Source organism: Episyrphus balteatus, chromosome 1, assembly GCF_945859705.1.
Source record: "Episyrphus balteatus chromosome 1, idEpiBalt1.1, whole genome shotgun sequence".
NCBI classification, from domain to species: domain Eukaryota; kingdom Metazoa; phylum Arthropoda; class Insecta; order Diptera; family Syrphidae; genus Episyrphus; species Episyrphus balteatus.
Window position 1 is genome coordinate 54,137,842 of NC_079134.1, and position 15,752 is coordinate 54,153,593.

A 15,752-nucleotide genomic window follows, 5' to 3' on the forward strand; every position below is an offset into this window, starting at 1 on the left:
TTAAAAAATCGCGCGATTTTTAAAAATAAAACAACTAGTTTTGCTTGCAAAATCGGAGATTGTTCTAAACGCATTTAATTAAACCCTTTAACAAAAAATATAATAATATATAAAAATATATAATAATATAATCATGCCTATTACCGAAGACGCAGATGCACTGCGGCGGGAGTGAGAGTCACTTTCACAAGATTTCTCATTACTGAAGCCGCCGGTGCGGAAGTGATAGAATGACATTTGGCTATGTAAGCCCTTCAAGCAAGAAAACGGAGTCCAGAAAAGACAGTCCGACCTCCGACCGAGAAAAGCGGGGTTGCACTCACACACTTGCAACTTTTTGTGTATGAACACAAAGTCTAAGAGAATCGTGGTGAAAACTGAGAAAAGGAAAAATAAGTAGACAGACATAAGCCGTTTTTTATTATCACTTGATCCATATAGATCATTACTTAAAATGCATTACAACAACTACATGAGATCTTGCTTTTCATCAGGATCACGAATCGTGATCTTGCTTTTCATCTGGATCACGAATCGAAATCTTGCAAGATCTCATTTAGTTGTTGTAATACATTTTAATTAATGATCTATATGGATCAAGTGATAATAAAAAACGGCTATAGCTAACAAGAGCAAAAGCGTCATTTTGTTATTTTTTGTTGAAGTGTTTAGTCGCGTCGTGTCGTTGTTAATAAAATATAAGTATAATTATAAACAATTATATCAAACTATTAACAATATGGAAACAAAAAAAGGTATGTTGTATATATCGCTCAAAGTGTTTGGATTAAAATGATGTGTTTCTGTTTGTGTTGTAGATGTAATCTCTAATTATGAAGAAAAAGGCAGAAGGTGAAACATGCGATTGGGCATCTAAAGAAACACCAACAACAGCAGCAACAACAAATAAAATAAAATGAAAAAATGTATTCTATTTTATATTGTATATATTGTGAAAATTTCGTTTGCCAAAATTAAATAAAAAAAAACAGTTTCAGTGAAAAAAAAAATCTAGTTCTTTTTTTGGTCGCAAATGCGAAACGTCATCCCTTTTTTATTCCTCTTTTTGGTAGGTTTTCGCTGCTCCGACTCAGGTCCGCCTTCGGCTCCATTTTCTCGGAATGAAGATTTTCACCACACCAATACATATGCAATCGACTTCGCGGTGATTATAATTTCCATACTAATTTGAGCCGCCTTCGGACCAGTTTCTGATCCGAAGTCGGACTCAAATCCGCCTCAGGCGGATCGGATTCGGACCGAGGTCGGACCTGTTTGCTTGAAGGGAGTGTCACCAATGACATATGTCGGTAAGCAGTTTAGTGTGTTTTCGTGGATCGATAATACAGTTCATCCCGGGGAGTTCACAGATTAAAATTTGATTCGGTTGCGGATCGAGAAGATTCCCGGGGACTGAGTCACTGCGTCTTCTGTAATAGGCATGAATATATAAAAAAAAAATAGGAGAAAGTAAGGAATGTGATACTTAAAAGAAATCAATTAACAAACTAATATTTACTTTAAAGTTTCAGAAGAACAATCAAATCGTGATAATCCCATAGATTAATAATAACATGAAATGATTACAACACCTCAAATTAAGTACACACTTACATAATCAAAAGAAATTTCATTTAAATATATTTCAACTTATATTTAAATGCATTTCAACAATTTTGATATTTACTTAAGTGAAATTTCTTTTACTAATGAACTCAATTTAAGGCTTTAACCATTTTATGTTTTTATAAAAGAAATTCATAATGTGTTGAAGGTACATATTGTGTGGGCTTTACAACGCAAAAAAAAAAACAGTTTTACTAATTTTTTGTCTATTTCTCATGATTTTTTTATTGATTTTAAAAAGCGGGATTCCGATACGCTCCCGTTTGTCGATGCCTACAAGCTGCGAGGTGTGGTGAATGTCGTCAATTTATCGTTGTGTTTGTGTTGGATGTGTGGTGAATGTCGTGATTTATAAAATAAATGTGTGCGTGTTAACGTCATTTACCAACGTGGTGGCTTTCACATATATTCACAGACAACACTGTACACAAAAGGGTTTTGGGGGGTAAGACGTACGAAAGTTTCCAGTCTTGGTATAGTTTATCGATGCTTACAGTCTTGGTATAGTTTGTCGATGGTAAATACCTACGAATATAGGTCTTTAAATTGAACAACATGTCAAACGTCAAAGTAAATTCATTTCAATAAACAAAAACTTTACAAATTGTTTTAAAAGTTAAACAATGGCGGGTGCTCCTGGAGTTGATGAAACCTTCGAGGCTGCAGATGTAATTTAAATCAAAACAAATTTATATACATACATATTGTCCCACAAGCACTATATTGAAAAATATTCATATTACAGTTTGATGAAGATGAATTGGGCGAAGAACAGTTCGTGACCACATCAGCCGGTCGAAAAAGATTATTTAGCAAGGAACTAAGATGCATGATGTATGGTTTCGGAGATGATAAAAATCCTTATACAGAAAGTGTAGATTTACTCGAAGACTTGGTCATAGAATTCATAACCGAAACAACACACAAGGCTATGGAAATTGGACGCACTGGTCGTGTTCAAGTTGAGGACATTATATTTTTAGTTCGTAAAGATCCACGAAAGTATGCACGAGTGAAAGATCTTCTCACAATGAATGAAGAACTGAAGAAGGCTCGAAAAGCTTTTGATGAAATCAAATATGTTGGTATGTATTTGGTATATTGGACAATGGCATTTATTTGATATTTTATATTTTTAGGGAACGAGGCTAAAATCAAGTAAAACGGTGATTAAAAGCTTGCAGAATATTATTTTTTTTTTTGTAATTGAATTCGCTAAATATAATAAACTTACATATTAACAAAAATGCTATTGCTGTCATATTTTCAAATTTGAAATCGCCGTTTGAATTCTTGTCTCCTTTACATAAATTCAATGAAGGAAATTTGACCATTTATGTTTCGTTTTTTGGGACCTGAATTTACTAATTACTTTTTGAGTTCGGGTCTTTACATGTCCAACTGCGATTTTAGTTTAATCTAATTAAATTCAATGACTTACAGCAATTGATCTAGTTTACAGTTCAGTCCTTAGAATTTTGCTAAAATTAAACGCGATAGACGTACTTACATTAGGCTTATGCAGAAAACTTAAAACCGATTTAAATTTTCAACAACTGCAACCAAATAATACTCCTTTAGGCCGAATGCTATTTTCCCCGTACAAATCCAGGGAAATCAAAAGCGTTAGCAATCTTTCGAAAAGTACTTGGTGTTTTAACAGTGCCTCCTGTGGTCCGTTCTTTTATTGAACAATGTTAACTATTGTTGTTATGTCAAAAAAATCGTTGTATTTGTTTTTGTTAGATTTTGTTACAAAATGTCAACTTTGATTTAGGAACGACTAAATGTTACATTTTGTTGATCTGTCAAAAGAAAAATTTTGAGATTAATTTTATGAATGAATAAACAAGAAAAAATTAATTTCGTACTGAAATAATTCTTTTTAATTGAATTCTAAGCAAATTGAAACAAAAATATGCATTCAATAATTTCAAATACGGAAACAAACAAGAAATTCTCTTCTCACATCATCCCCTCTCTTCCCCATTTAGTTGTGTTTGACAGACTAACATTGAAACTCAAGTCCAGGAGCTGAGTTGAAAAAAGTAACAAAATGTAACTATTTGACACTTCAACACTGGATTTAGGAACGATGTTGTGACGTCACGATGTTACACTTTGTAACTTTTTTCTCATTTAGGAACGATGAAAGTTAACTATTGTTAACAATAGTTAACATTGTCGAATAAAAGAACGCATCACTGTGGTTCTCGCACAAAATCCAAAAAAAAAAATGCATTAAAATATACTTTGTAACTTTTTTCTCATTTAGGAACGATGAAAGTTAACTATTGTTAACAATAGTTAACATTGTCGAATAAAAGAACGCATCACTGTGGTTCTCGCACAAAATCCAAAAAAAAAAATGCATTAAAATATTCTCGGCAGTTAAAAGGATTTCCTTAGATAGTACTCTAAAAACTGTAGGGCCCTGTGGTATTAATCACACCTATCAACCTGAATACCTTTATGAGAAGTTTTGGAATTATTGGTATTCTTTACCTTTTCTTAAAAAAATTGGAAACATGAATATCTTCAAAAAAAAAAAAACTTCATTCACTTTTGACTCTTTACGTCCTTCTTTTCTTTAATTATTTCATTTAGTTTTGCTTCGTTTAACTCGTAATAATATTTTATTTTGCTTCGTATTCTTTTTCAAAAGTTTCTCTTTCAAAGGATAATGGACACATTTGTATGGAACGTGAACATTTCGGAATGATTTTGTAATCTTTTTATTAAATTAGGGCTCAATTATAGCTATGTATCAGTAAAATCCATCAGTAAAAATTCTGTTTTTCTATTTTGAATACTTTGAGATTCTAATTGAAATATTGATAAAATAAATTAAAAACACATTTTCACTAACTTTTTGAAAAAGAAGAAATGTATTTGGTGTTATATTTTAGTCACAAATTCATTTTATAAATTTTACTGATGAAATTTCATTTTACTGAACAGAAAAATTTATAAAATGGAAAAATTTAATAAGCTCCTAACTTATTTTATCAATATTTTGCTCAAAACAAAAGTTTAAAGTATTCAAAATAGCGAAACAAAATTTTCACTGATGGATTTTACTGATAGCTATAACAGAGCCCTTAGGTCTACATATGAGTAAATGGTGCAGAAGTTTTATCTTTGTGACGTACTTTACAAACGGATAAAATGCATTAACACTTTATATAGATTTTTTGAAAATTATAACAGCTCAGTAAAATTTTACACGGTAAACAACAACAAAAGAAAATTGAAATTAGACAACTTTGAGTGAAGAAAAAAATCACAAGATGAAAAAAAAATCTTCAAGTTGAATTCGACTTATAGTGAAGAAAATAATTCTAAATTCGAACATTTATTTCAACTATTGAGTTGAAGTGGGGGTCTTCAACTTCAGAGCTTTCTCCAAGTTGAGCAATAGTGAACAAAATGGTCCTGAAAGGTTATTGGTTATTGCTATCTAGTTTAAAAATAAACGAAAACTTGAAAATGTTTGTTTGCCAACCATCAGTAAACAAAATATTTTATAGTTACGTCAACAAATTCATTTATTTTAAAATAAAAGTACAATATTGTTGAATCAGAAAGTCTGGTATGTAATTTGTACATTATATCTGTTATGTATCAAAATTCTATATGTATCTTAAAAGCATTCAGTAGTCATTAAAAAAAAAGAACAAATTAGTTATGATTTCCATAAATATACTAGCGTCGGAAGCCACCACCTCCACCACCACGTCCTCGGCCTCCTCCACCACCACCACCTCGTCCGAAACCACCACCTCCGCCACTGCGATTGAATCCACCTCCACCGCCTCCACGGCCACCCCCACCTCCGCGACCACCTCCGCCGCCGCCACCACCTCTTCCGAAACCACGACCGCCACCACCACCACCTCCTCTTCCACGACCGCCGCCGCCACCACGTCCGCCACCAAAGCCTCCACCGGCACCCTTTTTCTTTGCACCTTTTGGCTGAGGAGGTTGTGGCAGGAACCTTTTGATGGGCAGCAATTTTTGCGGGTCAATAAAGAGTTTCTCAAGAGGTTTGAAACTGCTTGCTCTCATGTTTTCGGAAAGTTTTACTGTAATTGAATAGTCTTTCACTGTTCCAAATATTTCATCTACTTTCCCAATTTGTTCTTTGTTTTCCAGGTATACAGGAGCATTGAAGTATGGCACATCATCTATGTCAACTTTACACACAAGATCATCCTGGCATGGATAACTGAAGTGTCCCAAAGCAGTCACATGATCTGGTGGGCCGGTGTCAAAATTTCCTCTTCCACCACCGAATCCACCACCACGCCCACCACGACCTCCGCGGAAGCCTCCTCCACCGCCGCCACCACCACCGCCGCCGCCTCCAAAGCCACCGCCACCTTGACAAGACAAATTCATTTACAACAAACTTTTATTTTAAATAATTTATATTTACCTCGTCGTCCACCACCTCCGCCACCGCCACGTCCTCGAAATGACATTTTTTTAACTTTATATTTGTTTTAAACAAATAAATATGATAAATTTAAAAATTTTTGAAACCGAACTTGAAAACGGTTCCTTTACGGAATTATCCACGAGGTTATTTTGGAAACAAACTACACATTTGACAAACACGTGCGTTTCTGTCAAAATATGACAACTTGCACTGTATTATCATGAGATATGCGTTCTTTTATGCACCAATAGCCGATTGCCTTGTTTATAAGAAGGTTTGAATCCGAATTGAATCAGGATTTCGGTCTATGTAAACTAGGATAAAATTTAATCGAATTACTATAATATAATAGGTGTGTTTTTTATTACAACCGGTCTTAACTGGACAAAAAAAACGCAGTCTGGGCTAAGCAATTTACATGTTAAATACAACAACACCTTAGCCCCTTGGGCTTAGTTGTTTAGCCCGGAGATTTCTCTGGGCTTAACTTTTTGAAGAGTTTTAAATCTGTGCTACCAAACAAATTTTTCATAAATTGTTTAGAATTTGTTTAAAAACGTAAAAACTCACGTTTGGAAGGACAAAATGTATTAAAATAGTTTTGCTAGCATACATTTTTGTATCTCTTTGTAAAACATACATAGAAAATACAAGAAAATGACGAAAGCGAAAGATATGACTACTCTAAATTTTTGTTGTGTCAGCTGTTTTCGGAACATTCAATATACAGTGCTGCCAAGATTTCAGGTTAAGCCCCGAGGCGTTTTTTTTGTCCAGTTAAGACCGGTGGTAATAAAAAACACACCTATTAGTTGTTCCATCCACTTCCATTTTTTTCGGGGAGTACTTCCACTTCCGCTGGGGGGAACATTTTTAATTTCTTTATAAAACTTGTCCCGTAGGGTCCTCTATCTATTCTTTAATTTTGTTGCTATCAAATTAAGAAAAACAATTATTTTAATTAATGGAAGCTGGAAGCTAAACACGTGCAAAGGAACTAGGTAGCGAAATTAAATCACACTAGTTATAAAGGAAAGCAAAAATATGGAAATGAAAGGTCAATTGAATGTTTTTATGTTTGCTATTGGATTGGAAAATGAAAAATTCTTATTAGCAAACGGAAACGGAATTTCGAAAACTGTTAAATTTAGAGACGAAACTTAAATTAATTTTGGATTAGAAATAAACTAGATTAGTTGGATTAGAAATAAATGGAAAACAAAAAGATACAAAATATGAATGAAAAGTCGTTTTGATTCAAACTCAAAAGAAAATCTCCCCGACACAGGGTAAAATATAAAAAAAAAAAACAATACACTAGAATTCCTCACAGCATTAACTGGTTTCAAAAAGAATCCTGGCAATCCGCTAATTTTAAAGCAGTCGAACTATGTAGCTTCGTCGAGAAATGAAGAAACATTTAATAGACCATCAGATTTTATAATATTTCTGCAAAAATAAAAGAATCGGAGGCAGATCAAATCACTGTAAAAAGACTAAAACAAATCATTACCTGGAATGTTCAGCTTTGAAGCCAGTTCTTCAAATTTTTTGTCCCTTAAAAATATATTTTTGTATGACGAATTCGTTTTATCATACAACATTTTATTTTGTTTTACAAATTCAAAACGAATAAGTTGTTCCTCCATTTTTTTAATTTTCAAACTAACGTTCAATTGATTTTTAAAATTTATTAGGTGTGTTTTTTATTACAACCGGTCTTAACTAGACAAAAAAAACGCAGTCTGGGCTAAGCAATTTACATGTTAAATACAACAACACCTTAGCCCCCTGGGCTTAGTTGTTTAGCCCGGAGATTTCTCTGGGCTTAACTTTTTGAAGAGTTTTAAATCTGTGCTACCAAACTAATTTTTTCATAAATTGTTTAGAATTTGTTTAAAAACGTGAAAACTCACGTTTGGAAGGACAAAATGTATTAAAATAGTTTTGCTAGCATACATTTTTGTATCTCTTTGTAAAACATACATAAAAAATACAAACAAATGACGAAAGCGAAAAATATGACAATTCTAAATTTTTGTTGTGTCTGCTGTTTTCGGAACATTCAATATACAGTGCTGCCAAGATATCAGGTTAAGCCCCGAGGCGTTTTTTTTGTCCAGTTAAGACCGGTGGTAATAAAAAACACACCTAATATTTTAAATTTTGTGATCGGAAAACTGTCACAAAATGATTTTGAAAATTTTCTCTTTTTGACTTTTTACAAAAAGTGGCCGTTGAAGTTATACCTTTATTCTAAATCTCGGATTGAAAGTAGGTGAAAATGTTAGGGTAGCTGAACCCAAATCTGAGATTTAGCGAAGTAGATTTAAAATAAATCTCGAGATTTATTCTAATACTATGTTTCCACCTACGCTTATCTCAGATTTAGGTTCAGTGACCCTAAATCTAAGATTTTCACATACTTTCAATCCGAGATTTAGAATAAAACTCGAGATTTATGCTAAATCTACTTAGCTAAATCTCGGATTTAGCTTAGGTGGAAACGTAGTATAATACTATGTTTCCACCTACGCTAAATCCGAGATTTAGCTAAGTAGATTTAGAATAAATCTCGAGATTTATTTTAAATCTACATCGCTAAATCTCAGATTTGGGTTCAGCTACGCTAAATCTAAGATATTCATCTACTTTCAATCCGAGATTTAGAATAAAACTCGAGATTTATGCTAAATCTACTTAGCTAAATCTCGGATTTAGCGTAGGTGGAAACGTAGTATAAATCTATTTAGCTAAATCTCGGATTTAGCACAGGTGGAAACATAGTATTAAATCTAGATTTAGGTGTAAGTGGAAATGGGGCATAAACCTCGCATCAGAAGGATAAAAGTTTTCAGATTTGTGATATTGAACGCACATAAATGGATCTACCTTACCGATGCTATGCTAATGCAGATTTCTTGACAACCGTTCGTAAAAATTATCTAACCTTATATTTCTCTTATTCAATAAAAAGGAAAAATTTGTATTAAGTTTTACAATGTTGTCTTTTTCAAGAAGTTTGTCATCAACTATTTCACAATTCTCTTTTAAAATTCAAAATCAAACACCATCATTAAACTATGGTCGACAATTTTCATTAACAATATTGCGTCATTGCACATCTAGTGAAAAACCTGCAGATGAACCCATCTCTCAATCGAGGGAAGACGTCGAATTGACTGCTGAAGAATTAAGAAAACAAAGTTTAGATCGCACTAAAGTGATCCCTGTGGAAACAAGCTTAAGATACTTAAAAAGTGCCGCTTATCAAGAATCGTATGGTAATTACTTGGTCTGGCAACAATACCGGTGAGTTGAATCATGTCGGTGTAAAAGTATTCAATGTTTTTAGGTTTCGCTTGCAATCAAAAGAATCGATATTAAATAATATCGTTTTTCATTTTCTTGGAAGATTGTGTAAAATATTCAAATATGGAACCTTATAAAACCTTATAGAAAAAAAATATTCAGACAAGTGTGAATCTGAAGATAGTGTGTGAAAGTGCGTGTGCATGGAGTTGTGAATCTTGAAGAAAAATCCAGAGTCATGTCGTTTTCTATTGACGAATAAGATTTGTGAATCTGACAACTGAAGGAGGGGGTGAAGATGGGAAAATATCAGATTTCATGATCCATTTGCGGCTTGAGATTCAAAAAAATGAATCCGAGATTCAAAAATCTGAATCTGGATTTTTATGAAGATTCACGCATGTGCGTGTGCTTGTATTTTCACACACACTCCTCTGTTTTACATTTCGTCGCCGTAAATCAAAATTGTTCTAAAGGCCCCAACCCATAGAATCCGTTGCGTCCGTTCCGTCAATCAGTCCGTTGAAGTTGAAGGATGGGACAGAAAGAGACGACCCATAGAATACGTCGTATGACGGATTACTTTTTGACAGTTCACTTCAAATTCTGGTGTGTTCGATATTTTATCGCTGAATGTGCACTAAGAAAGTTCTGATGCAAGAAATTGTTAACTATTTATCGTTGTTTTTTTTTTTAATAAAATAAAATGTGCGACTAGATTTCATGTAGGCACTTGCTCTTTAACGCAATTCACACACGGCTTAAAACAAAATATGATGGGACTTAGAACAATCAAAAATACTCGAGCTCATTTTCAAAAGGCTACTTTCATGTTTTTATTGTTCTATGTCCCATTAAATTACATTATCTGCGGAATAAATTTTTTTTTACTAAAGGGCCAATTTTTCAATAGTCAGTTAAACAGTCAGTTAGTGCTTATTCCCCTGATAGAGAAAAAATCATTTTTTTCAACAAGCAGATATAGCTTATTCCTAGGAATAAAACTATCTGCTTCTTTCAGAGACGAATAAAAATTATTCTAAGGAAAAATTTAAATAAAGATATTTTGTAAATTATCACAGCTGCTGAACACAAGAAAACAAAAACAATTATGAATAAAAATGACGTTTAATTTTGAATATTTTTGAATTTGACAATTTTTTTTTTTTATTCTGTAGAATAAATTATTCTTGATTGAAAAATTCAATGTTGTTATCTGATTGTTTATGAGCCTAATAACTTTACTCGTCGAACAGTTAACTGACTGTTTGTTAGAAGATTGAAAAATCGGCTCTAAAACAGTTTTCAAATTCGGAAAGAGCACCCTCAAATTAGTAAAACTGCATCATTAACTCATTAAAAGTGGATTAGAACAATTTTGCTTTACGCCGACGCCTGGACATTTGTTGTTGTTTTATTTTAAAATTAAATTTTTTTTTAAGGCACAGATTTCGCACACAATATGCAATTAATTTTAATTCTTTTTTTTACTATTCAATGCAGTGGTAACAAAAACACAAAGCCAACCAATGACATTCGCAATCATTAAAGGAACAAATTGATAGTAGAACTGCCTAGAAATCAAAATTTAAAAAAATATTTAATCGAAGAATTTTTCAATTGTTGGCTATTAATTTTTGAAAATTTATTGTGTCGCTCATTAGATTCAAAAATAAATTATATATTTTTGTTTTTTTTTTTTTTTTTCCAGCCGAAACCATAAAGGAATATTCGCTCCCAAAAAAACTCGCAAAACCTGCATACGACAAGGAAAAATATCATGCGGAAATCCATGTCCAATATGTCGCGATGAATACTTAGTCCTCGATCACAGAAATATTGAACTCTTGAAACAATTCATATCTCCACAAACCGGCCAAGTTTTGAGCTATTCCAAGACTGGGCTTTGCCAAAAGAGGCATTTTGAATTACTTGTGGCTGTTGAACGTGCCATGGACTATGGACTTTTAACTTTTGATGTTCCATTCAGACAATTCGATTATTCTGAATATTATTCACATCTTAAGGAAAAAACATTAAAAGCATAAATAAAAAAATTAACTTAAAAATGACAACTCAAAGCGCACAATTGGAGGCAGCAACTTTTATCATCGTAGGTGGCGGAATTGCCGGAGTAACATGTGCTGAAACCTTGTCATTTCTGTGTCCCACAGAGAGTATTGTCCTTCTGACAGAAACTTCTCTAATCAAAGCTGTCACAAATTTAGTACCACTAGCAAAACACATTCTTAAATTTGAAGTCGAAGAGAAAGAAGCATTTAATTCTGTAAAAGATCAAATCAACGTAATTGTAGATCAGTTAAAATTTATAAATTCGGAAGAGAAATATATAATAACGAACTCTAATCGTAAAATTTCATATAAACTACTTTGCTTATGTACCGGTGCTCGACCCAAACTTATAGAAAATCAAAACAAATATGTAATTGGCATACGAGACACAGACTCTATTTTAGATTTTCAAAAGCGAATAAAATCTTCAAGACGTTTAGTATTAGTTGGTAATGGAGGAATTGCTTCAGAAATTGCATATGAAGTGAAAAATATCGAAATCCATTGGGTAATCAAGGACTCTCATATATCGTCGACTTTTGTCGATCCAGGAGCGGCACACTTTTTTGAAATGAGTCGTCTCCAGGCTAGCGAAACAAGAAAATCGAGTATTGTTAAAAGAATGCGGTACTCCGAGGCAGATAATATCTGCTCTGAGAAAGGTCAACAAGGAGCAGCACTCGGTCCGGATTGGCATCAGAAGATCGATGTTAATGGTACGCAGTTAGATATTAAGGAACCCGTGAAGATCCACCAACAATCCGAGGTGTTATCTATCAAAGAAACTCCATCACTTGAATATCCTATCCTTGTCACTTTGACTAACGGTAAAGTCATAAGTGCTGATTTTGTGGTTTCCGCGACAGGGGTTGAACCTCGTAGGAACTTCGAGTCTGATGCCAACTTCAAACTTGGCGAGGAGGGAGGAATAACAGTCAATGATATGATGGAAACTAGTATTCCCTATATTTATGCCGCTGGAGATGTTTGTCATGCTGGCTGGAATCTCGCCGATCATTGGTTCCAAATGCGACTTTGGACGCAAGCACGACAAATGGGTGGTATGGCTGGACGAAGTATGGCCGCAAAAATGTGCGGTGATGAGGTCTATCAAGATTTTTGTTTTGAACTTTTTACCCACGTTACTTCATTATTTGGATATCAAATTGTACTTCTCGGCAAGTATAATGCTCAAGGCTTGGGTACAAATTATGAAATATTACTTAGAATGACACCTGGAAAGGAGTATATTAAATTTGTTTTGCAAAACGGGATATTGCAAGGAGCTATTTTGATTGGGGACACAGGGTTGGAAGAAACATGTGAAAATCTTATATTAAATCAAATTGATTTGACACCTTTCGGCGACGATATTTTAAATCCAGATATTGATATAGAAGATTATTTTGATTAATTGTATGCTGCAATCAATTGTGTTGTAAAATAAATGTAAAGGATATTATAAGCCAAGACATTGTATTTATTGAAATCGGTATTCTGTATCGACCATGCGACTCAACTGTTTAGTCAAGCCACGCAGTTCGAGATAAATTTTAGCTCCCAAAAATTTTAGCCGAGCTAAAATCGATCCCATACAAATTATCGATAACTTGTATGGGAATTTCACCTAGGCTAAAAATTAGCGAAACGAAAAGTTTTGAAGTCTCCAAAGTCAACAGCGCTCATGTTAACAAAAAAATACCATCGGGTATTATAGCAAAGTAAAAATTATGAAAATACAAATACAAAAATTCAAGAAAAAAAAATCAGAAAATAAGTTTAAAAGCAAAAACATGACAAATTTAATTTCGTTCAAGATTTCGTTAACGAAATTTTCTATGGAAAATTTCGTTTCGCATCAGCAGCGTACTAGGCCTTAAGGTTTAAAACTACATGTAGATGTAAGTAAATTTGAATAAAAAAAATATAAGTCCATAGTATTCACTACTTAAATCATAATATGTATTTTAATTAATGTCGTTTTCTTTCACTCTATTAATGAGTACTCTAAATTTTTACTCCTTTTTCTGGAGTGAAAGAACATAATAGGTCTGTTTGGGTACTGCCTAAAACAGAAATATTTCAACTTTTTTCAACATTTTCAGCCCAATTCCTGTTTGGGTACTCTGGGGCCCTATTTTGTAAAACGATTATCGTTGAAACTACTTCGTTTTCGTTGAAACGCGACTATGTATTACGATAATCGTTTTACTTCAACGATACTCGTTAATCTTTACGACTGCCATTTACCTATCGTTTAACTTTCGTTCTTGTTTATTTGTCATAATATTATTACGTTTGCTGGTAGAATTCATGTGAGACTAAAAAAAATATATTTTTCAGTTTAGTTTGGCCAAACGACTTTCTCGTTTTACATAGTCGCTCTTTGTCGTGACTATCGTTTACTTCACTATCGTTGACTTGCCGCTCGTTTCGTATTACGTAATAGACCCCCTGAAATTGTGCATTTTTTTCACAAAAAAGATGGCCGCGAGAGAGAAAAAAATTTCCCCTTGCGAATTTCTGCCCAAAAAATTTCTTCGGACAAAAATCTGAAATCTGTCAAAGGTAGTGCTTTAAAGCCTTAAGGCTTGGCCACACCGGAGGGTACGCGGTAGAGGTACAGGTAACGGTACGGGTATTTGTATGGAAAAAATTCCAAACTGACACATCAACGTTCGGGTGTGGAATTTTTTTAATACAAATATCGTTGCCGCTACCCGTACCGCTACCGCGTACCCTCCGGTGTGGCCAAGCCTTTAAGGCTTGGCCACACCGAAGGGTATATGCAGTAGCGGTACGGGTAATTGTATGAATAAATTTCCACAGCTGAATTTTGATGTTACAGTTTGGAATTTTTTTTCATACAATTACCAGTACCGCTACCGCATGTACCATTCGGTGTGACCAAGCCTTTATGCTTCTGATCGTTTTTTTCACCCTAATTGACACATACCCTTAGTTCGATTTTATAAATTGTAAATAAAAATATCCCATCAACGCAGAAAAAATGGGATTTTTTTGTTATATGGCACAGGATTTTTTTTTATTGATGAAGAACACTGGCTGAAAAGCGAAGAATTAACGAAAAATGGAAGAAATATATGTGGTGGAATATAATACAGTAGAAAATATATTCATAATGGTTGTTTTTTTAATAACAAAAGAGTTTGAAAGAAAAACTTTTCGCATTTTTCAATTTTCAAACAAAATTTTAAAATGTCAAACTTCAAATTCATAAGTGTGTGTGCAAGTCCGTGTGCAAATCGGTGTAAATCTGACTAAAAATGTGGAGTAAATCCGGGGTACTCCGTAGTACTAAAATTGCTCCGGAGTACCTAAACACTTTTGTGGCGTCAAAGAACACAAAACCTTCAAAAGTGCAAAAATAAGTACTAAAAGGGTACTCTCATTGGAGTGAAAGAAAACGACATAAGATAAATGAAAAAAATAATAATGAAATACATCCACAAAATGATATACCTAATCTAACGAAAATTGTTAAACCAACAAAAACGGGAAAATGAGAAAAACTGAAAAATAAAGTGAATAATATGGCCGTAAGCGAAGCGGACTTTTAAGACAAGTTAATAGAATACTCAAACGAAGATATTTATGTCGTTTTCGATTGGTCGTCCGGAATGCTTCCGGATGCTATGCTTCTAAAAGAAGAGAATTTCTCTTCTGATTTTGAAATCAGAATCCAGAATAAGATGTACTCACAAATTTAAACCTTTAAACGTCAAATTTGTCAAACTTATTTTTTTTTGTTTTTCATTCAATGGTTTTGCAAAATATAAAATTTAATTAAACAAACTCTTGAAAACTTCCACAAAATGAATATTAACTATTCCTCTTTCATTGGAGGTGGTAGTCTACAAGAAAAAAAAAAAACTATATATATTTTTTTCAGGAAAGTTTGATTGTCTTGGTTTTAGTTCCATGAGATGGAGAATCGAAAAATACCCTAAGATAATGTGCAATAAGCTGAGGTTGATTTTTAAATTACGTTTTCAGTTTAGTTTTTGTTAAAATGCACATGATATTGAATGGTTCTTTGATTTGGATGTACAAGATTCGAAATTCTTGAAAATCCTGGTGAAGCAACTCCAAAATGATGTTCATCAACAATGTAGTTTTTTAAATAATGATGATACCTAGAAAAAAACATTTCCACAGTATTGATTTTGACCAAAAACAATCTAAAGGCTTAACTACATACACCACTTTTTGAAAAAGTACAAAAGTGAAAAGATTTTTTTTTTTGGCTATCGCAATTGTTTTGTGATAAAGAGTATTC

The 15,752-nt window shown here is 33.3% G+C and overlaps 4 protein-coding genes across 4 annotated transcripts; 3 read left to right on the plus strand and 1 right to left on the minus strand.

Annotated features, from left to right (window-relative positions):
* Positions 1–2,151: 2,151 nt before the first annotated feature.
* LOC129920922 (transcription initiation factor TFIID subunit 13) lies at positions 2,152–2,892 on the plus strand. Its single transcript, XM_056002444.1, has 3 exons — positions 2,152–2,294; positions 2,372–2,711; positions 2,766–2,892. The coding sequence occupies exons 1-3, from the start codon at positions 2,250–2,252 to the stop codon at positions 2,786–2,788; spliced, it is 408 nt and encodes a 135-aa protein (XP_055858419.1). The 5' UTR covers positions 2,152–2,249; the 3' UTR covers positions 2,789–2,892.
* A 2,256-nt stretch (positions 2,893–5,148) lies between these two features.
* Positions 5,149–6,318, minus strand: LOC129920923 (probable H/ACA ribonucleoprotein complex subunit 1). The gene is made up of 2 exons (XM_056002445.1): positions 6,065–6,318; positions 5,149–6,008 (listed from the first exon to the last, which is right to left on the minus strand). Exons 1-2 carry the CDS (start codon positions 6,108–6,110, stop codon positions 5,332–5,334), a joined length of 723 nt encoding a protein of 240 aa, XP_055858420.1. The 5' UTR covers positions 6,111–6,318; the 3' UTR covers positions 5,149–5,331.
* Positions 6,319–8,971: 2,653 nt separating this feature from the next.
* On the plus strand, positions 8,972–11,427 carry LOC129920925 (28S ribosomal protein S18b, mitochondrial). The gene is made up of 2 exons (XM_056002448.1): positions 8,972–9,379; positions 11,091–11,427. The coding sequence occupies exons 1-2, from the start codon at positions 9,069–9,071 to the stop codon at positions 11,425–11,427; spliced, it is 648 nt and encodes a 215-aa protein (XP_055858423.1). The 5' UTR covers positions 8,972–9,068.
* Positions 11,428–11,447: 20 nt separating this feature from the next.
* LOC129920924 (pyridine nucleotide-disulfide oxidoreductase domain-containing protein 1) lies at positions 11,448–12,922 on the plus strand. Its single transcript, XM_056002447.1, has one exon. It carries the CDS (start codon positions 11,448–11,450, stop codon positions 12,864–12,866), a length of 1,419 nt encoding a protein of 472 aa, XP_055858422.1. The 3' UTR covers positions 12,867–12,922.
* The last annotated feature ends 2,830 nt before the right edge of the window (positions 12,923–15,752 follow it).

What these genes read in the sequence shown, in the direction of transcription:
- LOC129920922 (XM_056002444.1), top strand. Translation starts at nt 2,250, where the DNA reads ATGGCGGGTGCTCCTGGAGTTGATGAAACCTTCGAGGCTGCAGAT. An exon ending in AAACCTTCGAGGCTGCAGAT is followed by an intron (nt 2,295 to 2,371) that starts GTAATTTAAATC and finishes TTCATATTACAG; the next exon opens with TTTGATGAAGATGAATTGGG. An exon ending in TGATGAAATCAAATATGTTG is followed by an intron (nt 2,712 to 2,765) that starts GTATGTATTTGG and finishes TTATATTTTTAG; the next exon opens with GGAACGAGGCTAAAATCAAG.
- LOC129920923 (XM_056002445.1), bottom strand. Translation starts at nt 6,110, where the DNA reads ATGTCATTTCGAGGACGTGGCGGTGGCGGAGGTGGTGGACGACGAG. An exon ending in CGGAGGTGGTGGACGACGAG is followed by an intron (nt 6,009 to 6,064) that starts GTAAATATAAAT and finishes TGTCTTGTCAAG; the next exon opens with GTGGCGGTGGCTTTGGAGGC.
- LOC129920925 (XM_056002448.1), top strand. Translation starts at nt 9,069, where the DNA reads ATGTTGTCTTTTTCAAGAAGTTTGTCATCAACTATTTCACAATTCTCT. An exon ending in TTGGTCTGGCAACAATACCG is followed by an intron (nt 9,380 to 11,090) that starts GTGAGTTGAATC and finishes TTTTTTTTCCAG; the next exon opens with CCGAAACCATAAAGGAATAT.
- LOC129920924 (XM_056002447.1), top strand. Translation starts at nt 11,448, where the DNA reads ATGACAACTCAAAGCGCACAATTGGAGGCAGCAACTTTTATCATCGTA.